The sequence below is a fragment of the Cygnus atratus genome, chromosome 3, assembly GCF_013377495.2.
Source record: "Cygnus atratus isolate AKBS03 ecotype Queensland, Australia chromosome 3, CAtr_DNAZoo_HiC_assembly, whole genome shotgun sequence".
NCBI classification, from domain to species: Eukaryota; Metazoa; Chordata; class Aves; order Anseriformes; family Anatidae; genus Cygnus; species Cygnus atratus.
Window position 1 is genome coordinate 1,041,563 of NC_066364.1, and position 27,789 is coordinate 1,069,351.

Here is a 27,789-nt window from a genome sequence, read left to right on the forward strand (position 1 = left end):
GGGGTCCATCCTCCAGGAGCAAACTGCTCCAGCATGGGTCCCCCACGGGTGGGTGGCAGCTCCCCCCAGACCCCTGCTCCTGCGTGGGCTCCTCTCCATGGGCTGCAGCTCCGGCCCGGGGCCTGCTCCTGCGGGGGCTCTCCATGGGCCGCTGAAAAAAAGTGCGGAAAGAGACAAGTGACCAGTATTCTGTCTTTATACTGACTCATGGATGGTGGCAAATGGCCTAGGGGGTGAGGGTGGGGTGGTCACAGCAATAGAAGCAGAGCAACTGGCACTGCAGAGGTAAACCCACCTGGGCTTCTGCACTGTGGCAAGACATTGCTACCCGAGTGGAAAACATCAGTGTAAAAGTACAGCATGTAGAGGCTCACATGCCCAAGTGTTGCGCCACCAAAGAACATCAGAATAATGAAGAGGTGGACCAAGCTTCAAAAATTAGAGCAGCTCAGGTGGATCTGGACTGGGGATGTAAGGGTGAGCTGTTTGTAGTTCGATGGGCCCATGAAACATCAGGACATCTAGGGAGAGATGCCACATACATATGGGCTCGTGTTTGAGGGGTGGACCTGACCATTTAGACCATCACGCAGGTCACCCAAGAGCGTGAAACCCGTGCTGCAATCAAGCGAGCCATGGTACACTAGGGAGAATAGAGTCAAACAATGGGAGTCAGTTCCAAAATAACCTTGTAACCTCCTGGGCCAAGAGGCATGACGCTGAATGGGTGTATCACATCCCCTATCACCTACAAGCCTCTGGAGAGGCTGAGAGATATAATGGACTGTTAAGGACTTTGCTGCAGGCACTGGGCATGGAAACACTGGGATGCAAATATAGCAGAAGCCACTTGGCTAGTTAATACCAAAGGAGCTGACAACCATCCTGGCCCTGCTGAAACAAAGCCCCTACACACTGTGGGAAGAGATAAAGTCCCTGCAGTGCATGTAGGGAAGTGGCTGAGGAAGGCAACGTGGGTTGCTTCTACCTTGGGAAAAGGCGAACCCGTTTGTAGCATTGTCTTCACTCAAGGACCTGGGTGCATTTGGTGGGTGTTGTGACCAGATGGGGTTATTGGGTGTGTGTCTTAAGGAGATTTAGGCTTGGGAGAAACTAATCTGTAATCTGAATTATGTGTTGTAGGAATACACTGCAGAACCATCTTCCTCTTCAAGGAACCTGGCAAGATTTTTTTGCAAAAATCAACAATTTATAAAGAAGAAAGGGGGGGAATTGTGGGAATAAAAATGTTGTTTTTGCACAGAGTTACGTTGTTTAGAGGCAAGAATTGAGCTATGCTTGCAGTGATAAGAAAGCTTAACAGACAACCTTGTAAAATGCAGACAACCAGACTCCTTAGCGCAATTAGGTGAAAATCACGGTGTCAAGTCAAGTCAGATAAGTGAAGAAACATTACCACTTCAAACAGTAAAAAAGTCGAAAGAAATTTGAAATTTAACAGGCCGGCAACTGAAGGCCATGCGTTGTCTGTGACGCGTCGGGTGGGTTGTGAGCCTGGATTACCCACTCGGTGGGGAAACAGGGGAGGGTCCCGGTCCTCGAGAAAGAGAGAATATAAACCGTGTTATGGAACCAGTAGGCGCGCTCCTGCTTGTGGGACGCCCGCCATTGCAATGGCGAATCAACTCCTACTCCACTGAGGTCCTCGCCCGAGCCTAAGTTAATGGCGACGGAGTGCTTCTCACACCAGCCCTGCCAGTGCCCAAGGTTGGGCTGGATGGGGCTGGGGGCAGCCTGGGCTGGCAGGGGGGGGGGGAAGCCATATTCGTGTCTCCCCTCACCGGGGTCCTCCCGCCCGGCAGGGGGCGCTGTGGGGTGGGGGTGGGAGGGGGGGCGGTGACGCCACGGGCACGCCCGGTGGGCCGAGGCGGCGGCTCCTTACGGCGGGCGCGGCGTGGGGGGGCGGCGGGGGCGCCATGGGGTACGTGACGGGCGAGCAGCTGGCCGGCTTCGGCAAGTACAAGGTGCGGGGGGGGGGGGGGGGGTCGTGGTGCTGTGAGGTGGGGGGTGTCTTGGTGCTTTGTGGGGGGACGGGGGGGTGCTGGTCCTTGGGGGGGGGGGGGGGGTTGGGGTAAGGTCCTGGTGCCGGGAGGGGGTCCTGGTGCAGTGGGGGGGGTTGGGGGGAGGGGGTCTTGGTGCTTTGTGGGGGGGGTCAGGTCCTGGTGCCATAGGTCCTGGTGCCGGGGGGGTGGGGTCTTGGTGCTTGGGGGGGTGGGGGTCCTGGTGCCAGGGGTCCTGGTGCAGTGGGGGGGGGGGGGGCTGGTGCCATGGGTTGTGGTGCCGGGGGGGGGGTCTTGGTGCAGTGGGGGGAGTCTTGGTCTTTGGTGGGGGGGGGGTCAGGTCTTGGTGCCAGGGGTCCTGGTGCGGGGGGGGGGGGGGGCTCCTGGTGCAGTGGGGGGGTTGGGGGGGTCTTGGTGCTTTGTGGGGGGGTCAGGTCCTGGTGCCAGGGGTCCTGGTGCGGTGGGGAGGAGTCTTGGTGCAGTGGGGGAGGTCTTGGTCTTTGGGGGGGGGTCAGGTCTTGGTGCCAGGGGTCCTGGTGCTTGAGGGGGCCAGGTCCTAGTGCTGTGGTTCCTGGTGCGGGGGGGGGGGTCAGGTCCTGGTGGCATGGATCCTGGTGCTTTGGGGGGGGTCCTGGTGCTTGGGGGGGGGGTCCTGGTGTTTAGGGGAAGTCAGGCCCTGGTGCTGTGGGATCTGGTGCTGAAGGGGGCCTCGTGGTGTGTGTGTGGGGGGGTCAGGTCCTAGTGCTTGGGGGGGGAGGTCGTGGTTCCCTGTGGGGGAGGTCCTGGTGCAGTGGCGGGTGAGGGGGGGGAGTCCTGGTGCCTGGGGGGTGTTCAGGTCCTGGTGCCATGGGTCGTGGTGCTGTGGAGGGCTCCTGGTGCTGTGAGGGGGGGGTCCTGGTCCTGGTGCAGTATGGGGGGGTTCCTGGTGCTTCGTGGGGGGGGGGGGGGTCAGCTCCTGATGCCATGAGGCACGGTGCCCTGGTGTTGCCGGGGGCCCGGTGCTGCCGTGGGGGAGCGCAGTGACTGTGTGGCCCCCCCCCCCCCCCCCCCATACTGCTGTGGGGGGGGATGCGTGTTGGGCAGCGCCTTTCCCCTCCCCACTGCCCCCCCCCCCCACCCCCAGCAGCTCCAGGCGGGGAGGGGGCTGCCCGCCTGCCGGCTGCCCATCCCCAGGCTGCTTCCCCCCGGGGACAAGGCTGCCACCGGCACCGCCGGGGGGTCCGGGGGGTGCCCGTGGGCGGTTGGCCCCCGTCGTCCGGGGTCCCCCCCCCCCCCCCCCCGCAGCACAGGACCACGCTGCTCCCGTCCTGCTCCGGGCGCCGTCAGACCCACGGAGAGGAGCCGCGGCTCGTGGGGTGTCACGTAAGCGTTGCAGGAGCGTTAGGGCGACGGTGACGTGTTCGGGGAGCGAAGCCGGCGGCGTGCTTGCTTGTGTGGCCGGGCAGCGCTGTCCGCGCTTTGCTGGGGGGTGGGGGGGGTGGGAGGGGGGGGGGTCTGAGCAATGTGGCAGCTTGCATCGGATGGGGGCGCGTGGGTAGATTTGTAAGTGTGGTTAGAAAGGCGGGGCTCCCAGGTCGTGGTCTTCCTGCAGGTGCCTGATGCAAACCCCGTTGGAGCTGAGTCCGTGAACGCGCGGACCAGGGTGAGGAGAAAGGTCCTGCCCGGTTCTTACAGCGCTGGCCACGTACTGGCACCGGTTGCACACCGGCGCTGTGCTTACCGGCCTTGCTGGGAGGCAGCAAAGGGCCGAGGCGCGAGCGCATCTCGCGGAGACGCCGGCCGCGCGTGCCCCCGGGGCAGGACTGCGGTCGCGCTGGCAGAAGTCGCTTTGCTCGGGAGGCTGTGGTTTCCCTGAGTCAGTAGGGACTGTGATAGGGGCGGGCGGGCTCGGAGCACGTTTCTGGTGCGTGCCGATGCTGAGGCATCGCAGTTCGGTCGGCCGGGCCGTTCCTTGCCTGGCTGGCCCTGGGTCCGTCACTGCTCCGCTGATGCAGAGCCCGGCCCTTGGTTCGAGGAGCTGCTGGGGCCCAGGAAACTCCAGCAGGGCACTCCCTGGTCCTGACAGAGGGAGGGAGGAGGGCGCAGCTCGGGGTGTCGTGGGTGGCGGTGCGAAATAGCAGACCAGCAACTCAGCTCCCGCCGTGCCGCTTCCTCTGCCTCCTCCCCGCAGCAGCCTGCGTTCAGCCTCGGCGGAGGTGGTTCGTGCCCGGGGACCGGAGCACGTCCCCAAAGCCGTCGCAGCTCGGGACAGGTGACCGGTCTGAGGTGGGGCCAGCCAAAAAGGCGACGCGCGGCCAGAAGCAGACGCTGCGCAGCAGGAGTCCGTCCGTTCCTTTTGTTCCCGGCTGGGGGAGGAGAGCCATCCCCGGCTCCCCAGGGAGATGCCCTGCGTGGGGGTCGGGGAGCCGGGCAGCTCCTGCGTCTGTCTGCCCCGGCGTCTCCTCCTGCTCGGCAGCTCAGCGCCCGCCATCGATGCTTCTGGCGGGGCGGAGGCCTTGGTAGCAAAAATAAAGCTCTCGCTTCCAGGCTGGGGAGCAGGGTGCGAGCGTCGGCCTTGCGGACACCGGGCTGCCGCGGAGTATTGAGTGTCTTCGGCCAAACCCAGGCGCTCTGTTGCTGTTCAGCGTGGAGCACCCCGCGCCCAGAGGGATGCAGCCAGGCTCTGCTGTTCAGGAGCGCGGACCTTGCAGCCGGGTGCCAGAAGTCGTGAGCTGCTTCTTAAAAGCCCGTCTGCAAATGGCTTTCTGGCAGGCTTCTGGGCAACCTTCTCCTAGAAAACTGTGGTCAGGGGAGAAAACGGGTGCGGGACGCTGACGGAGGTGTCTGCTCTTCCTTTTGCTTTCTCTTTTCTTGCCCTCGTGCGAGTTCTCCGCCTCTGCTGCGCGCGGTGCCCAGGGTCACGGTGTGGCTCTCATCCAGCTGGTACAGGAGGAGCAGGGGAAGCTCTCGAGCGGTAAGAGCTGTGCACGGGGCTCTTGCCACGGGTGTAACCGGCGTTGCCCTCACCTTGTGAGCCGCAGCTGGCTGCTGGACCTGACCTTGGCTCCCCGCGCAGGGAGGCAATGGTCTGGGGGAAGCGCCAGCGGAGCAGGGCGCTGGCACCGCGCCTTCCGCGTGGCACGGGAGGGACCGAGCTGCGGCGCCGCCACGTGTCCCGCTCGGGTCCAAAGGTGGGGCGGGACGCTGTCTCACCTCACGAGCTCAGCGAGGGGAGCGGGAATTGGGGTTTGGGAAGGGCCTTTCGGAGCAAAACTGCCGCACCCTCAAATCCTGTGGCCGGGTCCTCGCTTCCGCGCGGGAGGCGGCGAAGGCAGCCCCCGGGCAGCGGTGCGGGGTTGGCGGGCAGCTGCCTGCTCACGGACGGCTCTCGTGAGAGGCTCTTTGTCTCGTTACCTGCGTGGGCGCTGAAACAAAGCCCTCGTGGTTCTCCTCTCACGTGTCTGCAGGGCTGAGGCCGGGGAGCAGCCAGAAGGAGCCCCCAGGCTGCTCTCTACGGCCGTCCACGCGGAGATGTGCGTGTGCGGAGCAGCGCGCCCTGCAGCCCCGTACGGGTTGGCGCCTGGCGGGTGCTTTGTGCCAGGAGGTGCCGGGTGGTTGTCCCGGTGAGAAGGGAGCTCTGTAGGGCATCAAGAACGATGGCCCTACGGGGTCGGGTGAGATCTTTGCCTGGGACTCCTGGCACGCTGGGTGCAGCAGGCGCCGCGGATCCCATGTCCTGTGCGCATCCCGCGCTCCGGCTGTCGGTCGAACGGCGTCCGTAGGTCTCTTAAGCAGTTGGTGTGAAGTGGGACTGCCGGTCCCACACGGTTGCCCTCTCCCCCCCCACCCCCCCAGGAAATCCTTTTCCCTGCAGACTCCAGGCGCCGCGGAGAGCAGGGCCGCAGATGTCGCGCTGCGGGAAGCAGGTGGCTGGAGGCTGTCCTGGCGGCCTCGCAGAGGCTTCTCTGGAAATGCGAGCCCTAAAGAGATCTCCGCGGGGCTTGCTCTGGCGAGCAGACACACCGGTGTGTGCCAGGGGCTCTTCAGACCAGGGGAGCAACAACGCAGCTGGCGGGGGAGCTTTTTGATGTTAGCGACCTGGATGGGAGGCTTGAGGCTACGAAAAGGCCGGTCCTCGCCGCCCCCGGGCAAATCGCTCGTCTTCTCCTGCAGGGCCCTTACTGGAAGGGTGCGGAGGAGGAGAAGCCTTTGAGCCCTGATCTTGAATCACTTAACTCCTTCCCCAAGGGCTCCCTAATTGCTCTGAGGCTCGCTGTGTGTCTGCCTTTAAACATCTGCTTCCCAAGGCGCCGCTTGCACGGGGAGCCGCAAGCTCAGCGTCCTCCCGGCCTTCACGCCTTCCAGGTGAGCAGCTGTAAGGCGGAGCTGCTTCCTTCTTTCTTCTCCTGCTCTGCAGTTAAACTCAGGGGTTCGATCCTCTGCCCGGCTCAGAGCATCCCTTGCGTCTCTGGAAGCCCCCTCTTTGGTCAAAAACCGCCCGGCTGCTGTGGCTGCAGGAGGCATCTCCGTTCCCGGCCACCCACGAAGCCCTTCGTGGTCGGGGATCTGCTGCTGCTCCAGCGCACGGTGGCTCCCGCAGGGTTCCCTGGGGGAACCCGAAACCCTCCGAGGGCTCCCGTACGAGCAGAAGACTCGCCCGGGGGCGAGCTGTGCGGCCGCGTTCGCTGCCAAGGAGCAGACGCGTCGGCGCAGCCGGCGGGCCAAGGCTGTTCCTCTGCCCGCTGGTGTGGGTAAAGCTCCCGGGCGATGGTTGTGCTGCTGCAAGCGCCCCCCTGCCCCTGCCGTCTGGGGAGCGGAGCTTCGAGGGCTTGCCGGCGGTGGTTGTGTGGTTTCGTGTTGTTTTTTTTCCACTGCAGTCCTTCCGTTAAAGGTGTGAACTGGGTGCGAGGGGTGCCGGTAGCCTCATCCTGCAGCAGGGGCCCTCCCAGCTTTGCTCAGCCGCCTGCCACCCACATCTCTCTGCGCCTTTTGTCCCAACAGAGAGGGGCGGGACGGCTGCAGCCCCCAGGCAGGGCTTGGGGACGGCTGCTAGAGCCGGGCGCCTTCCTCCTGGGTGCGTGCAACGGAGGGGTGGGAAAGCAGAGCCGCTTCTTGGCGGCGTTTTGCTCTTCAGGTTCCCTTTAAAGCAAACAGAACCAAACCCCCCTGGCTTTCACTTTGCGTTTTTGCCGCAAAAATCTGAGATATTCGCGTGCGCCTTCCTCCGGAGCCTGCTGGGATGGCCGGGTGCATCTCGTCCCGAATCGCGGCTGCGGGGACGCAGAGGGAAGCGATGGCAGGGCAGAGGGGTGCTGCTGTGTGCCCCAGCCTTGGGCTGTCGGAGAGGCAGAGGGCTTGTCGCTTCCCGGGGAGGCCCGAACTCTGCCGTGAGCGGCTTTCCCTTCTGCTGTGGGGTAGGAGAAACCGAAGGGACGATCGGCCCATCTCGGCTCTTTTAATAGCGGCACTGAAAGCCTGCCGCTTTGTTCGTTGCTGCGGGTTGGATCTTGGCCGCGAGGAGCTCCATCCAAAAAGTCACTGCCTGCTGATTAACAGCCGGTGCTTGGCTGCTGGGGCTGCCTGGGGGAGGACCTGGGCACCGCGTGGAAATGGGAGCGTCGCTTCCCGTGGCTGGCTGCGTTGTTTGGGCTCGTGTGATTGACCTGACTCGCTCTGCTCCGCGCCCTGCGCGAAGCAGCTGTCAGGGCTTGGGAAGTAACGCGCCTTTTGCTGTATTCTCTTAGCTGTGAACCTCCTCCAGCCCTCGTTCCTCCTCTCTGCAAACAGAGCCAGAGGGTTATGTGGGTTTTTTGGGGGGGGGGGGGGGGGGAAGTTTTCTCTTTCAGATCGCCTCTTGAAACTTGGCAGTAGTCCCCCCCTCCCCGGGGGTGCCTTGCTTCTTCTTCGGCAGTCGTCTCCTGATATGCGTGGCTTTGCCTTCCCCTGATAGGTGTGCTTGAAAGCTTGGCTGACCTCCTCTTGGGGGGGACTGCGATGAATTCTCCTTTCACACCGACTCGCCTGCTCCCCTGCTTCTCCCTCGGCACCAGCAGAGCTGCCTGCTCGGGGCCGATCCCCCTTTGGGCACTGCAGCCCTCCTCCAGAGCCCTGGCGGGCTGTAGACAAGCGTAAAAGGTTTGTTTGGCTGTCACAAGGCTGTTCTATCAGGTTCCTGTTTGTGCGCTTCTGTTTCTGCTTTTTCTCCCTCCCCTCTCCCTGCTCCGACCCCGCGATTCCCGCTCCAGAGGCTCGTCGCTGGCTCCGAGCACCTTTCCTGCCCCCGGGGAGGGAGGAGCCTCGGCTTTGCTGCGGGAGCAGTCCCACGTCTGCAGGAAGGCAGGGATAATTTCCCAGCTGGTACCCACGGGAGCTGAAGGTTTGGATGTGAGGGCGTTGGCAAGGCACAAATCCTGCTTTCCCAAACAGTTCCCGCGCCCCGTGGGGTTTGGGGAGCGGAACGAGGCTTCTGCTCGCCGTGGCAGCTCCTCTCGCAGCAGGGGGGCTTCGGCTCTGCTTGTGGATGTCTGCGACGTGTGCAGCAGGGACTGAAAAACGGGGGAGAGGAGGGAAACGGGGCAGGCGCCGAGGCTGGCGGTGCTGGGCAGGGCTGGGGGACGCCTCGGGCACCTCTCTCCTCCCCGCGGCGTCCCGCTGCCCCGTGCGTCCTCCCTGCCGCCGGCCGTCCCTCGCGCCCTTCCCTGCACGTTGCCCGCGTGCTCCCTCCTCGTGCCAGCTGGGAAGTGACCTTAGAGAAGACAAACAGGTTCACGTCGATAAACGCCCTTAGAGCGCGGCGCCGCTCCTGACGCGTCGGCAGAGCGCGGGCATAGTGCAAGGGGGACTTGTTTGCCCTGGCGCGGCTCTGCTCGGCTACGGGCCCTGGGGGCTGCCGGGCTCGCTGCCTCGCCTCAGCCCCCGTGGGACAAGGCGCTCAGCCTCGTGTCACCCTCGTACCTAAGGAGGTTTGTGGGAAACGGCCTCCTGGACGTGCTGGGGCCGCTCTGCCGAGGCGCACGCTGCCTTGCTCCTGCCTCGGGGCTCCCCCAGCCCCCTCTGGGTGTTTGACACCGGGGCGCCTGCCCGGCAGAGTGCTGTCTGCTGCTGGCTCCCGGTAATGGGATTACTTAAAAGCGGCGTTGTTTTTTTGGGCAGGAAAGCTATTAGTAGAATCTGGGCTATAAATCTGTGTTTTCTTCCTTGCGCACATAATTGGATCTTCCAGAAATGTCCTGGTTGCGTGATTAACGTTGGTTTTAAGCTCTACGAGCCGCTCGTGTCTCTAAATCCCGTAACGACGGCAGGCAGCTCAACACCACGACGGCACCGTGGCAGCTGGTCCACAGGACACCCCGATGGTGCCCTCGCTGGGGTGCTGCCGTGCAGGAGACGGCGTGGCCCTTGCAAGTTGTCCCTTGCAGGCTGTGCTGGCACTGAGTGCTTCTCAGAAACCTCCATCTGGCTTCTTGGCGCGAGGAGGAGGGCTGAAGGCTTCCTTGGGTGCCTTTGGTGCACGCGATGTGACCGAACTGATGGGCTCCGGCTTAGCGCCGGGCTCCCTGCTGCGTTTATCGGTGCCGTGTTAGGTGCTCGTGCTGCCCCTTCCCCAGAACCGCAGCCATCCTCGGGACCGTGCTCATCAGCTGTGCCAAGAGCCTGCGATGAGCTGGCGCGTCTCAGCGAGCTCACGCGTCCAGGTAAAGAGTTTCCGAGTGTAAATTATGCTGAGATTCGTCAAATTGCCTCTTTACGGCTTTTTTTTTTTTGTGTGTGCGTGCGTAGGAGCAGCTGCTTTTGGAAACGTTACCCAGCAGGGGCTGGAGATGGGGGGCGGCGGAGCTGGATGGAGGGCCCCTCGTCCTGGTAGGGGTTTTTTAAGCAGATGGTGGTGCTCCGCTTGAACAAAGCCTCCCTGGGGGCGAATCTTTGGGCTGATGGGATGTATCCCGTCCGCGTGGCCTGGGGGACATGCAGGTTAGCCGGAGGGACGTGGCTGGGAGCCGCAGGGTGGCTCCGCGGGAGGGACGGGGCGCAGGGAGGCTGCCGCTGCACGATGCTGGCCACGGGATCGTTGCTCCAAAGTTGGCTGGGCTCTGTTCTCAAAAAGTTTAAAACCAAATCCCTGGGGGCTGGCTGGGCCGGGCCGGGCCGGCTCCTTCCTGTTGTCATGAGGAGAAGCCGAGTCTCTGCGCGGTGCTGTTTCAGAGCAGGGCCCGTTACACGTCTCTGTCTGCTTTGAGAAGGAGCCTCTGGAGCCTACGAGATTCCTTCCGTCCCTCCCTGAAATCGAGGGAGAAATCAGAGCTCTGGCTGGTGGCCGTCATTGGCTGCGATAGAGAAACGCCTTGGAGAAGGGCGCGTCGAGCGCGTTAGTCACCAGACAGACGTAGGGAACGGAAAAAGTGATGCTGACGTTCAGGGAGGATGAGCTGGCTGAAGGACGGCGCTGGAGCCGTGCGCGGGGAGCTGAAGCACCGCTGCGCCTGGAGCCTGGGGCTCTTGCGGGCTCTCGGGCCCCTTCTTGGTTTTCCTTCGAGGATGAAAACTTCCAGGAAGGAAACCAGAGCCTGCAAGGCTGAAAACCCCCCTAAAAATGAGCTTTGCCCACGCTGCCCGTCCCTGCCCTCTGTCACTCGCTCTCCGTGTCCCCAGCAGCACCGCCGGCACCCTGTGCGGGTGGGGAGCGCCGGCTGCAGAACTGCTCGCTGCCTCTCCGTGCGACCCGGCGGGGAGAGGGGAAAGGGGAAAGCGTCCTGGGAACTTCCCCAGGGCACAGCCCTGACAAACGCGGGCGGACAAACTCCAGGGCGCTTCCCCTGCCTCGCTCCTGGTGTGGCGTTTGCTTTCTTGTTCGAGGCTGTGACGGGGATAATGAGATTTAATCGGCCTCCAGCTCTCCTCCTCCCCTATCTGGTGGTGAGTCCAAATCCTATTATCTCGTAAGGCGTTCGGAATTCTGTCCTCCGCCGCTGAATTAAGCTGGGATGGAAATTCCTCGTGGCTTAGACCTCGTCTCGCGCAGCCTGGAGCTCAGGGGTTCGGTGCTGCGCCGCAGCTCCCGCGGGGTTACTGGTGCTGGGAGATCGGGGTGGGCACATCAGCGGTGTTCGGCCAAGCCCCGGCGAGACGGAGTGAGCCGTCACGGGGAGGGCAGGGAGGAGCTGATGGGAGCAGAAATGCCTGCTGAGGAAGGGATCGGCCCCGCTAGGAACGTGGGAATAAAATGGTCAGCCCAGTTCCCCTTATCTCCGGCTGGGTCTGGCTGGGCAGGCGGGGTGGAGGCTTGGGTCGGGGGAGGAGGACTGCAGACAACGTGATCTCTGCTAGGACATGGCTGTGAGCTACACAGCAGGTAACCTGGGGCGCTCTTGGGAGCCAAATGATGTCAAATTTTAACTTTCTGGCTGGAAACTGTCCCGTGGTTGTCTGGGTTTGTATTTCTCCCCCACCACGTGCACAACCCAGCCACCTCCGAGGATCACAAAGCTTTGGGGTGAGGGGTAAGACCTCCTGCTCCCCTCTTCCCTCTGCAGAAATCTCGGCTCCGTGGTGGAGAGGAGCCTTCTGCCGGGAGCCCCATGTCTCCATCCAGCCCGAGTCACCTGCGTTGCTGCTCTGGGAGCCGGGGTCTGCGCCCCTCTGCTCCTTGCTGCCAAATAAATCGCCCTCTGCCGCTTGAACTGCAGCAGGGCGTGCAGGATTCGGAGATGTTTATGGATGTGGGGCGGTGTCTGCGGCGTTTTGGGGTATCTGCAGAGTCCTGCAGGCCGAGGGAGGGGGCCGAAGGTCTTGCTCAGAAACAACTTCCGTCTTTCTGGAAGGGGAAGGTCTCTTCCAAATGACTGGAGACAGCGAGAGCTGCCGTCCCGATGGGTTATTCCGCACCGAACCACACCAGCTCCCTGTCCATCGGCGAACTGTCTCCTGTTTTAGGGCCGAGGAGGTCCCTGGTCCTGGACTCGGCAGGGTTCAGACAGGCAGAGCGGGGTGCATCAAGCTCTCCTCCGCGTGCCGTACCGCGGGGCGGCTGCAATTCCTCTGGCTTGCCGAGAGCGCTCCCCGCAGTGCCTGCGGAGGTCTCCTCTACCTGTCCCGTGAAGGGAGCCGTCCAAAAACCTCCGTGGTGAGCCCGGGAGCTGTTTGTGGGCCGGTGGCTGGTGTTGCCGGAGCTGGCGGGCGCTTTTGGGGTTGCTCAGCACCGTCCCCGGTATGAGTCCGTTCCTGGCTCGAGTGTTCGTGCGATGCAAAGACTTGGGTAGCGGGTGCCCTCAGGGAAAGCTTGATGTTCAGGATCTCTGGCTTCCTGCGAGAGGTGCTGGAGCCCTGACTGTTGTGTTTTGACTTTTATTTCCCCTCTCGTTCACAGTACAGCGCGGTGGACAGCAACCCCCTGTCTCTGTACGTCATGCATCCCTTCTGGAACGCGATAGTGAAGGTGAGACCTCGTCCTGCCCTGAGCAGGACAGCGAAACGCCGGTCACCGCCACGTCTTCTGCGCAAAAGTGTCAGCTGCAGGGCCCTGCTTGGCTGAACAGACCTGCTTCGTTTGCGGTGTGACTAATTGCAAAGGGCACGGCCTTCCAGCTGGCAGCTGCCCCGAGCTCACTGCATCGCAGCCCAAAGCTTCGCGCTGTCCCGTGGTGGTGGGTGCGCCCGGGCAGTGCTGTCCAGCGCCCAGACGACTGTAACCAGGCCTCTGCTGTGGCTGGGAGCAGCGCGTGGTCCTTGTTACATATTTTAATGAGTTCATGTGTTCTTTTGCTGCTTTCCCATAGATCTTCCCTACCTGGCTGGCCCCAAATCTGATAACGTTTTCTGGCTTCCTGCTGCTTGTCTTCAACTTCTTCCTCATGGCATACTTCGACCCTGACTTTTATGCTTCTGGTAAGGCTGCCTTTTTCTGTTTGGATGTGTCACCTCCTCTCCTGTGCCGTCTGGTGCTCGGTGGTGAGCCCGTCCAGTCGGGAGGGATGGAGTTGAGGGCCTGAAGTCACCGGGCTTCTCGATGAGGCCTTGTCCAGGTGACACCTTCTGTCCGGCCGCTGGGTGCGTTTGCTCCTGGCTGGCTGCGTGCAGGCGAAGGAGGACGAAACAGCCAAAGTCGAGTAGGGTTCAGCTCTGCCTTGGCAGTGGACAAGAGCGAGTGCCCTCCTTTTGAAACAGAAAGTGTGGGAAAAGGGTAATGTGGGAAACTCTGCTTTCTGAAGTCAGCACGCAGAGCCTTTTTATTTGCATCCCAGCTAATTGCCCTCTTGCAGAAACATGCTGGCACCGCATTCAGACTAACAAAAGCAAAGTCCTCTTCCTCCATTTCACCATTTTGCATAATGCGAGGATGTGCACAGCTTTACACTTTTTAAACAGTACCCGTGTTCGTCTGTTACTGAATCAGTTCAGTTGTCTCCTTGCTTGTGGGAGTGTCCTAGGGAAAATATTAATGTGGCATGGTAACTCTCAGTCACTTATTGATAGCTTCCTTTCAGTATTTTTCCCTCCCTTTCCCCCTGCCAGGTTTGGTTTAGGCTGCTCAGAACAGTTCATCTCGTTCTTCTAAAACCGGGCCAATCATCAAAGTACAGTTAAGTGGAAAGTACAGTTAAGTGAGAAAAATAATTCTTTTTTTTGGTATAGCCGTCATTGACAGATAGGTAAGCACTGTTATCAATACGCAAGGCTTTCAAAAGCTTGGGTGACGTGAGTGGTTGTTGGCTAAGATTTGGACTGTGTTTTGGTCCGTGAGCCCTAGGAAGAAAAGCTGACATAGCTCACGGGAGCCCAAGAATCCCCAGGACAGGACATCAGATGTTCAAAAAGTTGTGCTCTGCCAAAGGGGTGGCAAAGTTTATGCTGTGGGACCCTTTTACGTTCATGTTACGGGTCTTCTGCTTGGAAGGAGAAGGTTTCATTTTGCTGGTGAGGCCTCCAGAAGCTTGTGCCTTCCTTCGTGGCTGGCTGGTTTGGTGACTTGATGCTCTCCATCTGCTGCTGGAAGGCACCATCCTGCTGCTCAAAGGAAACAAGAAGGTGACGTTTTGGGGCATTGTTGCTCCCCATGGGAGACCTCTGTGCATCCTCATGCGAGGCTGCCACCATGAAGCAGCTCCCTGCTTTTTTGAAATGCAGCTTTGGGCTCCCCGAGTTGCAGGCAGCTAAGCTGGCTGTCTGCCGAGACAGCGCTGGCGGAGGTGGAGAGGTTATTAAGGAGGAACTCGGTTTCAATTGGCAGGGACGAGGTCTGGAGACTGGGAGGGAATTCTCCACGTGCCTGCAGAGGCAGGGTGCAGCCACTTCGCCAAGAGGCTCTGGTGATGCTCTGAGCAGTGCAGGAGGAGTGCCCGATCTGCACACACTTCCATGCCATGCATTTGGGCTGCAGTTGCTAGCTGCCACCACCAGCTCTTGGATCCTGTGACTCTGGGGAGCTGGGGACAGAGGACAAGTATGTGTCCTGGTTTGCAAAATCCTAGGATTCCCATCTCCGTGACCCGCTTCCACGGGGAGCTGTGGAGCAAACAGCTCTGCCATCTCTCCCTGGAGAGCTAACATCTGTTTCACTGTGTGAGTTGTGGGGGTGCTTTGTCTCGGTGAGCTGCCGGTCCCCGTTGCTGTGCCTCTTGTGCCAAAATAAACCCCCTGAGTGTACATACTGAGCTGTCCTCTCCTGGGTCTTTCTGATCTCTGCAGCTCCTGACCACCAGCATGTTCCGAACGGAGTGTGGGTCATTGTGGGTCTCCTCAACTTCATTGCCTATACGTTAGGTAAGAGTTTATCTGCCTTGCGGGGGGGTTGTCTCGGTCATCTGTTCATGCTGCAGCTGCGTGTCATCTTATCTCTGAGCCTGCTGAAAAATCTTTGATTCTGGGCTTCAGCCATGCCCTGCTCTGATTGCCGCTCGTACTGCTAGAGCAGTTCCAGGAACCGCTTGGCAAAGAGCATGGAAGGAAGGTGGCCCGGAGCGGCTGACGTGGGAGGAGGATGCTGGACCTGGCTTTGAGGTGCTCTGTGAAATTCTGTCCCTGGTCTGCTTCAAATAAAGTCTTGCCACGTTTTTCCTCTGTTGCATTTTTCGGTCTCAGGTGGAGCTGGGGAGTGGGACGTGCTCACCGTTGGAGGATGAGGGCAGTGGGAGCTGCCACTCGCTGGCTGCGCACGCCTTGTCAGCTGCAAGCTGGCCCATTGCTCTGCGTAGGGATGCCCAGCAGAGCTTCCCATTTTGGGGGATGTCTGTCAAAACTCCCTGTTTCTCCCCGCTCTCTTCCCAGACGGCGTTGACGGGAAGCAGGCTCGCCGAACCAACTCCAGCACGCCCCTGGGAGAGCTCTTTGATCACGGCCTGGACAGCTGGGCGTGCGTGTACTTCGTCGTGACGGTTTACTCCACCTTTGGACGGGGCTCCACGGGTGTCAGTGTCTTCGTTCTCTACCTCCTCTTATGGGTGGTCTTGTTTTCATTCATCCTCTCCCACTGGGAGAAGTACAACACGGGGATTCTCTTCCTGCCCTGGGGATATGACATCAGCCAGGTGGTAAGTACGTGCCGCCGTGGTTTCAGCAGGAGCTCGGCAAAGTGCTGGCGTGCCTGGGGTGCAGTGCTGCCTGCTGAGCTGCGTGCAGCTCTGGTGCCTGTCCAGCCCCCTGTAAATCAGGCCCTGAGGTGCTCTCCAGGGTGGCTGTCCCCAGCCTGCCCCGGCAGCGTGGAGCAGGGCAGGGCTCGGAGCCGCGTGCCCGTGGTGCTGAGCCACAGCGCGCTGGGAGCCCTCGCAGTGCACGCTCCACGCTCTGAGACCTGGCGGTAGGGTTCAGCTTTGCACAAATCTTAAATCCAGGGAAGTTTACGTGGGTTTTTCTGTTGATAGTAGCTTTTGCAGATGGACTTCCTACGAGAAACAAGGCTTGAGGAACGGATATCGCCTTGTTTCCTCTGCGTGGGCTCTGTGTGTCCTGGGTACCTCCCGGGTACCTAAATTCTTGCTCTAATTAGTTTCCTGCATTACACCCCACGGGTGCATTCAAGCCTAGAAGTTCGGGGTGCCTTTTGGCACTAGCAGGATGCGTGCCAAAGTGCAGCTGCGTATCTAGTTTGCATATTAATCGCTGTGCCTGGAGCAAAGGTTCCTAGGGAGGTGCCCCCCTGTGGCTGGGGAATGAGGCAGTTGATGTTGAGGTTAACAGTGATGGAGCGGTTGGGATGTTGGCACTTCCTTCTCTCGTTAAGGACTTCACTGCAGGAAGCACTTTCTGAAGGGCCTGTCAGTACTGAGAGCAAGCTCTGGATGAGTAAAATTCAGCTTTAGTGCTCGCAGCTGCCCGTCCTGGTCAGGGTGCAGTCTCGCAGCACCGAGCAGAGCACCGTACTTGTGTCTTCTGGCTTGTCAGATCCTGGGTGGGAAAAGCAACAAGCTGGAAGGAGAGTGACTAATTGCAATAATCGTCTTTCCTGGTAAAATAAGACTGTAGCTGGTTCCATCTGACTATACTCTGACCTCCTCCCCCAGAAGCGTTGCTTGACCTGGGTGCTTTCAGACCTTTGCCTAGCACAGAAATCACAGAATCGTAGAATATCCTGAGTTGGAGGGGACCCATAAGGGTCATCGAGTCCAACTCCTGGCACCACACAGGTCTACCCAAAAATTCAGACCATGGATAAAGAAAGCCGGGCTGGAGGGCTGAGCTATCCTGCAGTGTGCTCCCTGCACCTTCAGGGCTTCCATCGCAATTCATGTGTTCCCTGTTAGCTTTTTCCCTGTAATAACTTCAGCAGATGGATAATAGGAGACCCTGGACAAACCTCCAGAGCCCAGCTGCCGTTCCCTGAAGCTCCCTGGCATGTGTTGTGCTGCCGGACTGCGGCCAGGCTGCTGACACCCGCTTCTCTTCTGCTTTCTTTCAGACCATTTCCATCGTCTACATAGTGACGGCCATTGTGGGAGTTGAGGCCTGGTATGCACCTTTCCTGTTTAATTTCTTATATAGAGACCTATTCACTACAATGATTATTGGTAAGAAACTCCATGTTGAAGCCTGTCTTTTAAACGCAACCTCTTTCCCAACACCCAATGTCTTAATTATTTCATGCCGCTGTTGTGTTTGCTGTAATGAAGGCTCTCGTAGGCCGTCACCCAGGTGACTAACGCAGGGTGTTTGTGCAGCCTGCCCCTTGCCAGGTCTCCTGGGGCAGTTAATTCGGAGAAGCTGACTTGCTGCAGCAAGTGACCAAAAGGATGAGGAAGCGGCGCGCTGTGCTCATGCCTTCAGGCATATTCAGGCTGATCCCAAGGGGCTGGTGCAGTGCTGCGCTGGGGCCAGCCCTGGTGGGGGGGTTGTGTCGGTCATCTGCGGGTTTAAAGGTGACGAAGCACAGCCCAGGGGGTGTGTGGGTTCGGGGAGCCCCTTGGTTTGGGGAGCTTTTGTACTGGTTGCGGAGCAGCTTGGTTCCCTGCCTGAGGCTCCGGCCACGCAGCGCTCGGGGAGCAGGAGCTGTTGCCTGAATGCTGCGCCAGCAGCCTTGGGTTGCTTCAGGGAGTGATGTCAGGCCTGTGGAGGTGGGGAAAGCACCTTTGTGGGTCCTGCCCTCCGTGCACCCGTCCAAAAGTTAAATAAAAGGGTGTGTAGCCTTCCTCCAGAAAAGCTGGCTGTTCTCTCCAGCGGTCAGACAGAATGAGTCCCTGCAAAGGGGAGAGTAATGCAGGTGGAGCTGCGTGGCTTGATGTGATTTGGTTTATTCAGAACTTCTTCCTCGATTGTATTTTCTTAACTTATGCCCTTTTCTTTAGGGATTAATTATAGCTGCTTGATTTCAAGTCAATGTGTCTTGAATTGTTACATTAAGAGAAGTGCAAGCATCAGATTTACCCAGGTGGATATTTTGAGCTTTCTTTTGGCAGCCACAGAATTTAAGATATGAATAATAAATGTACTTTTCCTTCGTGGAAAGTAGAGCATGATGCGTACACTCAGTGTATTTGTGCATTTGAATAGGAGTTAGGTTATTAAAAACAGGAATATTTACAGGTCTGTTAAAATACCTACTGCTATATAGACATGGAAGGAGTTGTGATGGACTTGCATGGATTTGGGTGTAGCAAGTGATGCTTACCATTTAGGTTTTCAGTTATTTAGAGTTTTTGTACCATTTGTCAAGCTAAATCACAAGAGTTTTTTTGCACAATGGGAACTGGAAATGCTTGCACGTGGTGGGAGAAACAGCAGATTGGCTTTATTATAAAGACTGAAACCTCTGCTGCGCGCAACCATGTCGTTTGTGGGGTTTGAACTCACCTTGGGTCCCATTAAAAACAGTATTGTAATTAAATTTAGTAACTGTTTAAAGCATAATATTGGGCTCGTGAATGCAACTTTTTAAAATTGAAATGTCCTTAATGAATAGCAGACCTTAACTTGTAATTACAGCTCTTGAACCAGAATCTTGAGCACCTCCTTTTAAACTTGCTGAGCTGTTCTTGGTGCACCTCTGGGCTATTTTAGTTGCAAGCAGCTTAAACTGGAGCCCAACCATCTGCCCCTCCGTGGGGTGGACGCGATGGCCTTCTTCTACTTGGTGCAGTAACGTAGCTCTTTCTCTTCCAGCTTGTGCGCTCACCGTGACGCTGCCGATGAGCCTGTACAACTTCTACAAGTAAGTTTTATCATTTTTAACTCTCCCTACCTGCACTAGCACCTTTGCAAGAACCCCCAGAGCCTCATACAACCTGGTTTCCCTAGTAGTTTTCAGATGGGTGTTTTCAGGGTGACAAAGCAGCTTCTGAGTATCCGAAGGTCCCAGTTGTGGGGTGCAGCCTGCTCAGCAGGGGCTCGCTGAAGGGCGCCCAGCTTATGCAGGCTTGTCCAGTTGTTCACAACCCAGGAGTGCAGGTGCCTTTGTAATTCAGGGCTTTCTTGGGTTTTAGGTTAACAATGAAGGTGTGCATCATCCTTGTTTGACTGTGGTTATGACTGGTGTTGGCAGTTTTGGGAGGCAGAATGTCCAGTGAGATTTTACAGGGCATTTCTGGAGGCGGGGACCAGGTGTTTCTCAGCTGTGGTTCCAGGAGTTTTCATTTCTCTGTTTGCCTTTCAGGGCCTATAAAAATAACACCTTGAAGCACCACTCTCTGTACGAAATCATGCTGCCACTGGTGTCCCCAGTGTTGCTCTTTGTGCTTTGCACCACGTGGATCTTCGTGTCACCCATGGACATCCTGGAGGTCCATCCCAGGCTCTTCTATTTCATGGTTGGAACAGCCTTTGCGAACATTTCCGTGAGTGGCTTTTGTTTTATGCTTCCGTGTAGCCCCTGGGAAGTGCGCAGCCTCCCAGGATGAAGAAAAATGCCAGTTCAAATGGGAGGAAGGAAGGGAGGTGGGAAGGTTTAACTTAAGACAGCTCTGCTATTTTGCTGTGACTGAAAGAACGAGCAGGAAAGCAGACAGGGTTTGGGGTCTGCAAATGTCACAGGCATCTGTGCTGCAGCTCTCAACTCCTGAGAAACTAGAGACATAGTTAGCTTGAGTGTTTACACACCCATGCATCCTCTGTGGTGTCAGTAGCAAACTGTTAATATCAAGGAAGTTCTTCCTTCTTTTGGGGGAATAAACTTAAAATTGGAGGGCCAGAAGCTGTTGTCCAAACCTGATTTAGCTGCATGTTGCGTCTGTGCCTGCTTGAGACCTTAACAAAGGTACCTGTGCTCGTTCTATCAGATCTGTGTCCGTGCAGCTCTGTGTCTGCGCTCTGCCAGCAGCCCATGCTGCTGATCATGCAGAATGCTGCTGGTAAGGCTCGGTCAGCTCAGGGGAACTCCTTTTTCCTTTGAACATGCCCTTGCTGGCTGCTTCCCTATTACCTGCGCCACGGGGCTCTGCTCTGTGTCTCACAGGAATTGTAATGCAAAGGCAGATCCCAAGCGAGAAGCTGACTGATGGTAGTTGTAAGCGCAGGTAACCGGTACATGTACGTGTGTGACCGTGCTCTATGCTGCGAACAGCTCTGGGCTTGCAGAGCCCGTGCAGGATGCAAGCTCTGACAGCTTTCTCTCCCTGCAGTGCCAGCTGATCGTTTGTCAGATGAGCAGCACACGCTGCCAGCCTCTGAACTGGATGCTGCTCCCCATAGCGCTGGTGCTCTTCGTGGTGGTGTCCGGCTTTGCACCCAACAGTGAAACTCTTCTCCTCTACTTGTTAACCACTTTCCTCACCCTGGCGCACATCCACTACGGTGTGGTCGTGGTAGGTGAACCGGGCACGTGGGCAGCGGGCTCGGCTGCAGGCTCTGCTGGGGAGCTGCTGCTTAAAAACGGGAATGTCAGTGAAACAGCTTGGGGCTGCGAGCTCTGTCGGGCTGTCCGTGACCATGGGAAACGTGGGCTGCCTTCCAGGTGAGAGGCTCTGGAAGGCTGATAGGATTTGAAACGAGCCTCGCACGATGTTCTCAGGGGCTCTTGTGCCAGAGATGGGTTTGAAACAAGTGCTCGTGTGTCCCTGCTGCTGTGTTTAACTGGCTGTGGCTGCAGCTTAGAGACCAGCTCGTAGGTCAGCCAGTCTGGGCGACTCGCACCCCTGGGCAGCAGGAGGCACTCCTGGAGATACTCACAGCAGTGGCTGTGGTGTCTGCACATTGGGAAGGAGTGCCTGGTTTGGGAGTCTCAGTGTAACACGTTAATCTGCTGTCAGTGGTTAATCTGCGACCCTGCTGACGTGCCCTGCGCTGGGGACATGTCCCTTGCACTGCAGCTGCCTGCCTCCTGCCTGCTGCAGGGGCTGTGCAGAGGTCCCGGGGCTGGTTTTCTCCCCTCGCTCTCTGCAAACTCTGCCTGAATTTTGATTGAGAGAGAAAACAAACTCAGAGGAGACCAAGTCCTGTTAGAAATGCCCTGGGAAGCTGCTGAGGAAGTGGGGCAAGGACCCAGATGTTCCCTGCAGAGCTGGCTGCTACCACATGTGTAAACCCTCCTTGGGAAGCCCTGTGCCCCAGGAGACCCAGCGCTAATGTGGAGCCTCCAGAGTCAAGTTTGAGCTGTAATTACAGCGAGGAAGTAATACCCAGGTTGTCTTGTCTTTCCAATTAGCGTAATGAGGCTTCTATGCGAGAAGGATTTGAATAGCTAAGAAGCTTAAATAAATTTGGTCTTGGAGTCATAGCTGGAGATGGGAGACTGAGAGGATGGGGTAATCCTCTCTGCCCAGGCCTGCCCATCAGTCAGGGAGGTTTCCAGTGCCCTGCTCCCCTGAGTTCGTGTTGCCCCCTTCTAGCTTTCCAGGGGCCCATCTGCAGTCTCCTCTCCCAGGACAGAAGCGCCTTTACTGATACTGAGGTGCAGAGCTTTTTAGGGCAGTGACTGGGACGTAATCGCCAACTATTCAGAACTTGGGAACGCCAGTGTGGACTAGATGCTCTGCCGTGACTTGCTGCCCGGCTCAGCACCTGGTGCTGCTCAGCACCGCTCGCTGTTGGATCTGCAGTGACTGCTACCTATGGTCAGCACCGCCAGTGCCCCACCATCTGTTTTATCCTCCATGGTTCTGCTCCTCTGCTGGCTGTCAGGCATGCAGGAGTAAGCAGCGCTTCCAGGCTAGCAGGACTCTGTGAGCACCTGAAAGAGCCTTTCCTGGTGCAGCTCTCAGTCCTGCTCTCAGTCCTTCCTGGTTTTCTCATTGCTTCACAAGAGGTGGTGAAAGCTTGCTTCCTTATTCTGGTGTAAAAGGGACCCAATTACCCAAACCTGGCATTGGGCACGCTCCTCTCTGCAGCCTTCCTGCACCAGTGCAAAGTACTCGACCCCCAGTTTTAATTGGAAATGGACTCAGGGAGCAACTTTTCCTGTGGTTATCTGAGATTATCAAATTAATTGAAGGAAAATATTAAAAATATTGCTGTGAAGAGCCAAGAAGTACTGCAGAGTAAAAGTATGAGTGCCTGTGCTCGGGGCAGGGTGTTTCTGACTCCCACGCCTGAGGAGGGTAGGATGGAGGCAAGCCTGCTCCTGGGCAGGCTGAGCTGTTGCTTCTGCTCTAATTCAGCTGCTGTAAAGCCTTGCTGCATAAAACCATCCAGGGAGGGGGAAGGAGAAATCTGCCCTCCTCAATGCAGTGGGGCAGTGCTGGGCAGATGCTGCAGTCCAGCCCTGCTACGCCAGGGGGGGCATGTGGCTGGGACAGTGATGGGGAAAGTGGGTGCAAGGAGGTGGCAGGGCTTTGTCAGCCGTGCAGGGAACAGGTTGGGCGCTCTGCCCGCTTTTTTCCTCGTCCCCCTGAGCCTTGCTAACCCTGTCCTGTTGCCTGCCTTGTCCCCAGGTGAGCCAGCTGAGCAGGCACTTCAATATACGACCCTTCTCACTAAAGAAGCCCACGCCGGATTGACTAGGAGTGGAGGAAGAGAAAATCAGCTTGCAGTCTGCAGAAGTACTGTAAATAACTGCTGCAACTACCTGTAAATACTTCAACCATCACCACAGATCTAAACCTATCCTCTGGACAGACATCAGGGCAAAGTATGCGCGATATCTGGTGCAGCCAGGTTGGGACTGGTACGGGACAGCCTCTGCTGCTGTTCAACGAACACAAGCCTACAGTTTTGGGTGAAACTGGACGAGGAGGGTAGCCTTTCAGGTCACTATTACTGTATTTTAGACCAGCTGAATGTTCCCGGTAAAACCTCAAACCCCAGCAGTTGCTCAGATAAAGCTGGTTGGGGATGCAGATGGCTTTACCTGAGCAAAGCACCTTGACCCATCACCAGAACCAACGTAGCAGCTGATTTCTGTGAGGTCAAGGGAACATCCTGGTGGTCAAGCGTTCCTGTCTGTCCCTAATCCTGTTAGCCCTTCTCCCGGGCTGGTACTTAAGGAGCAAATGGTGACAGTTCTCCCACATTCTGTCCTGCCTTCCTGCACTCATTCATTTGGGCAAATACTTGCACCTTTTTTTAAAGCAGAAGTAAACACACAAAACTTGCAGTAATATTCTACTTGCGGGGGGGCTTAGGAATCAGGGCTCAATTTCTTGTAGAAGTGGGAAGGCAGCTTCCCCGGCCCCTGCCCGAGCGGTGAGCACCTGGGACCACATCTCGACGTTCCCTGCCTGCGGGCTGGCGCGTGGGCCCTGACCGGTGGTGAAACACGGCTCACACCAGCCTCTGTAACACGGAGCCAAACTCCCCCCTTCCTGCTGGTATGAACTTGCTGTTCCAGGTCGGCTCTGCTGGGTCGCTGCGTGCTGCCCGAGCCTCGTCTTCTGCAGCGGTGCAGCCAGGCTCAGCCTGCGCATCGCCCTTCCCACCAGACCACCGACAGCAGCAAATCCACAGCTTGGAGAAGCACCTTAATAATGTTGTGTTGGTTGCGTGTGCACTTTCAGAAAGCTCACAGGCGTGTGTGTGGTGGGGTCCTTCCCAAATCCCACTTTGTTTTCAAAACCGCTGTCCCCGGCGGCTGCGTGTCTCATCCAGGGATACATTTGTTTACTGTCCATTTGTAAAAGATGTTTGCATTGATTTTCTTTTTTAAACATTTCTGTAATTGAGTTAGTTGAGAGTGGGGTGGTGAAGACTGAATGCTGATTTTCTTTTCTGTTCACTTTTATTTAATGAAGACCTGTGCTTGAATGAAGAGTGTAGCTTAAACCCAGGTTCTGGAAAGGCTGCATCCGGAAGTGGACAAGCACAGCAGATTGTGCATATGTAATTACCATGGGAACAAAGTCTCTTACACACTGATCATTGCGGGTCATGGAAGCTTGGTCACGGCATTTTCCTTCCGCAGGTGAAGACTCCTCCTCCTGCTTTAGGAAACCTTCAAGCTGTAACTACTATTTAATGATTTGGGATTTTTTTGTTTGCTTTTTTTTTTTGTAAATTTGAATCATTGTCATGCAGACTGAGACTTGAAATCCTAAGGCAGCTCGCAGTGTTCGCTGCTCTGTGCGGTGCCGTGGGTGGAATCGGGGTTGCTCGGTCACGGTACGTCCTGCGTGGGGTCGGCTGGGGCAGTTGTCTGGGCTGGCGCCACCGGAGGGCTCGGCTGCTCGTCTGTCTGTTCGTGTGTCTGTACAGCCACGTGTCTGCAAACGGTGTCTTGTCTGGGAGAGGGGGCAAATGGTCTTCAGAATTTATTTAATAAAGTAGCTTACTCTATATATTTTACTGACGTTGTACAGAAAAAAATGAAGTGTGCAAAGGAATTGGGTTGTGCTTGAATCTTTGACTCTGGCTGTTTAATGAAATGCAGTTGTGAAGGGAGGTAAATGTAAGTCACGCTCGCACAGGAATTACAGGGAATCTCTGAAAGAGAACACAACGCTTACCTGTGGGGCCTGTTCAGGTAGCAAAACTGCGCTAGCAGCACTGGCAAAAGCGGCAGTTAGATGACTTATTTTCTAGTTAGACGTCTACAGGACTAGGGAACAACTGAGCTGTTCCCTCAGCCTTTCAGCTGAGCTCTGGGGTCCCGAGCCTGGAGCTTGTGTTGTCCTGGCTCTTCCCATAGCACTGCTGGGCCTGAGGACTGGGCTCACCAGTGCTGCGAGAGGATGTCTGATCTTAAACCTTGGGATGTCCCTTTGTCTCCTTAGTACACAGTTTCTTGTCTTGCTTGGCTGTGAGCTGGTGGATTTTTGCAGCCCGTAAGAGTATACCTGAAAAAAAAATCCTTTGTAAAGCTACAAACATGTGGAAGCAGGACTTCCTCTCTAAAATCCTGCAAATACTTGTGCTGTAGGAAAAAGCTGTCTCTTAAAAACTGGAACCACTTCCTATCTGCACAGGCTTTATCTTTGAAGAGTCCTGGATTTTTGGTGCCTTAATTTATCGCACCTTGAAGCTAGAAAAATACCTGCTTAAATCTTAAATCAGTGCTGGAAAGCAGGCTCGCTCCTCTCTAGTGCTGCCAGGCTCGTGGCAAAGCGAGGTGAGAGCAGATCTGGTCTCGGTGGGCATCCAGCTCCGTTTCTGACTCATGCTGCTGTGAAGCTGGGTGGGTTTCTGTCTGGGCTGTTGTAACTTGGGTGATTTCTGATCCCAACTTCTGGGGGAACGGAAACACTTGAGCAGAAAGACCAAACCGTCTCGCCATGGTGGGGTAGGGCATGCTGAGAAACAAATTATTTATTAATAATAATGGTTTTAAGTCTTAAAAATAAATTTATTCCTTGCTAACTGCATGTGAGGGTAAGTGTGTTACATGCTGGTTGCTCCCCTTGCTGGCCGGGCTGTGTCCTCAGGCCTGCCCGGGGCCAGTCCTTGCAGTTTGTGCTGTCGCTTCTTCCAGGGATAGAGTTGATCATAGTTTCTTAATTACTGGTGGACCTGCTGAGTTGATGATAGGACTGGTATGTGCTTCCCTAAATCTATTTTGCACAGTTTATCTCAATCCAGAGTATTACTGGGGAAAAAGCCTGTTCAGGGAGGGTGCAGTCCTTCAGGACCCACAGGACCGCCAGGCTCCTGGCCTCGGGCTCCAGGCGGGTCCCGGTGCTGCTGCTCCTGCTCCTTCCTGCAGTTGGTCACCCTTCGTGGTGAAGTGGGGAGCTGGGACACGTTAGTGGGCTGGTGCTGGGCTCGCCTGGCTGGGGCAGCCTCGCAGGCTGGGTTAACGCAGCCTTTTTATCTCAATTGTGTGGCTTCGTGTCCGAGCTCCTGCCTCTGCACCCACACAGGGACCTAGCGCAGGAATTCCCCAGCTGAGGCTGGCGTGCAGGTTTTGTGGTCTCATGGAGTTTACATTAAAGCAGTGTTCACACTAAGAAATGTTTTATAGGCGCAATCACTGCCTGAAAATCATGGACGTGAGCACTGTGGTTTTTAGCTCATTCCTTCCCCGCAGCGTCTGTGCCGCAGTTGGCTCCGGCTGTCCCGCAGTGCTCGCATGGCTCAGCAGCAGCCTCTCCTCTCGCAAACATCAGTCACCTGATGCAGCCAGGGCCAGGAGAGCAAGATGCTGTAAGTGTGAGCTTCTAATGCACTGAAAACACATACTCTTAGAGCTGGCCTGGTGTTACTCTGGGTGCAGGGAGTACCTGCAGTTTGTAATCTGAGAGCAGCTTTGATCTGTGCCCCTGAAGAGCCAGTCAGTTCTAGCAAGACCCCTAAAATCTTCTCTGGGAGCATCTGTGCCTGCTTGGGATAGATCTGAGAAGCCTCTGGGAAAGAGGTAGAGATTTGTGTGTATACACGCAGATCCAAGAGTGCAGCTGCTTTGTGCCCACGTGGGAGCTGTAGCTGAAGCTCTAGTCACCTTAGTTTATGGCACAACTGTGCACGGGGCTTTTGTATCCTTCTGAAACCTATAGGAAATTCCCTGAAGCTCTCTTGTTTCCAGTTGTCCCTTTTTGCTTAGCGTGCATCACTTGCTTGAGATGCAGGAGGAGTTCCTCCAGCACACCCCAAACCCCTACACACCCCAGCCCAAAATCTTCCAGTGCGATGTGTCGGTCCCGCTCCGGTGCTGTGGGCTCGCAGCAGTGCTGGGCCAGCTGAAGGCTCGTTTGCTTTTTGCTGTTCTAACGCAGATCTGCAGCACCAGCGTGGCATTGCAGCCTTGTCTGAGACCCCACGGATCAAAATTTTCCTCTACCCCTCATGCAGGGAGCCTGGCCTGCTTCTGTCCCTCGAGCTTTTAGTTAAGTGGATGCTGGTTTTGGTGGGGGTCCCTCAGCCCAGCCTGCCTGGCCATGAGCAGCCCTGGCATGGCTGTGGGCCCCAGGACTCCAATTCCTTCCCTGGAGCCGTCCTCGGGCTGGGAGTTTAGGTACTGAAGTGAGTTTGAATTCGTCTCTTAAATGCTATTACTGAAGTATTTATTGTGTTTAAAATGAACGAAAGCTATTAAAGTTCAATAAAGAATAAAATTTTCCAAGCTTTTTATGGGTGTTTGTTTGTTTTTTTTTTCCCCCTTTTTTTTTCTTCTCCCTTCTACATCTATTTGCTCTTGTGTGCGTATCCCTACAGCAATAATTTTCATTCCCCCTCTGTCAAAGGCTGGGGCGAAGGGACTGAGCTGGCCTGGCTCCTGCACGGGGTAGGACTCGGCAAGCAGAAGGCAGCGCTGCCCTGGGTTGGCTGGTGACCAGCTGAAACCCTGCCATCCCCAAAAGCTCTGCCCTCACCTCCAGGCTTCTCCCTTTGGCTTGAGTCTGCAGCCAGCGCTAGGGGTCATCGTGTGCCCTGTTGGCAGGGCTGGGCCACACGTGGCGACGCAGGTGGTGCGAAGCGGTGGGGGCTCACAGGGAGCTGCTGTTCTTGCCTTCTGGTCCTGTGCAGCGCTGGGGGGCCGGGGAGGCCATGGATAATGGGAGCAGGGTGGAGATCGCTGTTGAACCTGGACCTGGCCTTGCTCCAAGCTGCCTGCCCTGCTGTGCTCTGCTCTGCAACATGTGCCGGGGTCAGCACTAAGCCCCGCGCAAGTGATTAAATCTCTAATGAGCCCTTAACAGTTGATGCTGCGTTTCCAGGGATGGGTTGGGCAAAGCTGGGGCTGCATGGGGACGTGGCTACGGGGCTGCTGCTGCTCCCGAGGATGCTCTGAGGTGCAGGGAGCAGACAGGCGCCGTTTCACTGGGCAGCCCTTCCCTCCATGGATCACGGCTTGCTTTGACCACTGCTCATCCCATGTGGTGCTCACCCTGACGCTGCTCACAAAAGTGCCCTGGGAGAAGGAGGAGGCTGGGTGCTGTTGGAAAGGGTGTTTTCCAAGTGCCACCTGGGCAGCCCAGATCCTCTTAGTAAAGCAGACAAGTCAGAACGCAGCCCTGCCCTGACAAAGCTGCTTGAGCTCGCAGCGAGCTCTTAGCCGCTGGCTGCAGCA

General features: G+C 57.1%; 1 protein-coding gene across 2 annotated transcripts; it reads left to right on the forward strand.

The window, feature by feature from the left end:
* The first annotated feature begins 1,861 nt into the window (after positions 1-1,861).
* SELENOI (selenoprotein I) lies at positions 1,862-26,846 on the forward strand. Of its 2 annotated transcripts, none has more exons than XM_035568282.2 (10): positions 1,862-1,985; positions 12,364-12,432; positions 12,773-12,881; positions 14,682-14,756; positions 15,261-15,523; positions 16,888-16,996; positions 18,585-18,633; positions 19,075-19,255; positions 20,039-20,221; positions 22,286-22,351. In XM_035568282.2, the coding sequence occupies exons 1-10, from the start codon at positions 1,938-1,940 to the stop codon at positions 22,349-22,351; spliced, it is 1,152 nt and encodes a 383-aa protein (XP_035424175.1). In that variant the 5' UTR covers positions 1,862-1,937. The 2 variants fall into 2 exon arrangements, with proteins under 2 accessions (XP_035424175.1, XP_050566101.1); XM_050710144.1 differs by having other exon boundaries at positions 1,882-1,974; positions 22,286-26,846.
* Positions 26,847-27,789: the final 943 nt, after the last annotated feature.

Bases quoted from the DNA above. Each gene is read 5' to 3' on its own strand.
- SELENOI (XM_035568282.2), top strand. From the start codon at position 1,938: ATGGGGTACGTGACGGGCGAGCAGCTGGCCGGCTTCGGCAAGTACAAG. The intron at 12,433-12,772 runs GTGAGACCTCGT...GCTTTCCCATAG, and splicing joins TCTGGAACGCGATAGTGAAG to ATCTTCCCTACCTGGCTGGC. The intron at 19,256-20,038 runs GTGAGTGGCTTT...CTCTCCCTGCAG, and splicing joins CAGCCTTTGCGAACATTTCC to TGCCAGCTGATCGTTTGTCA.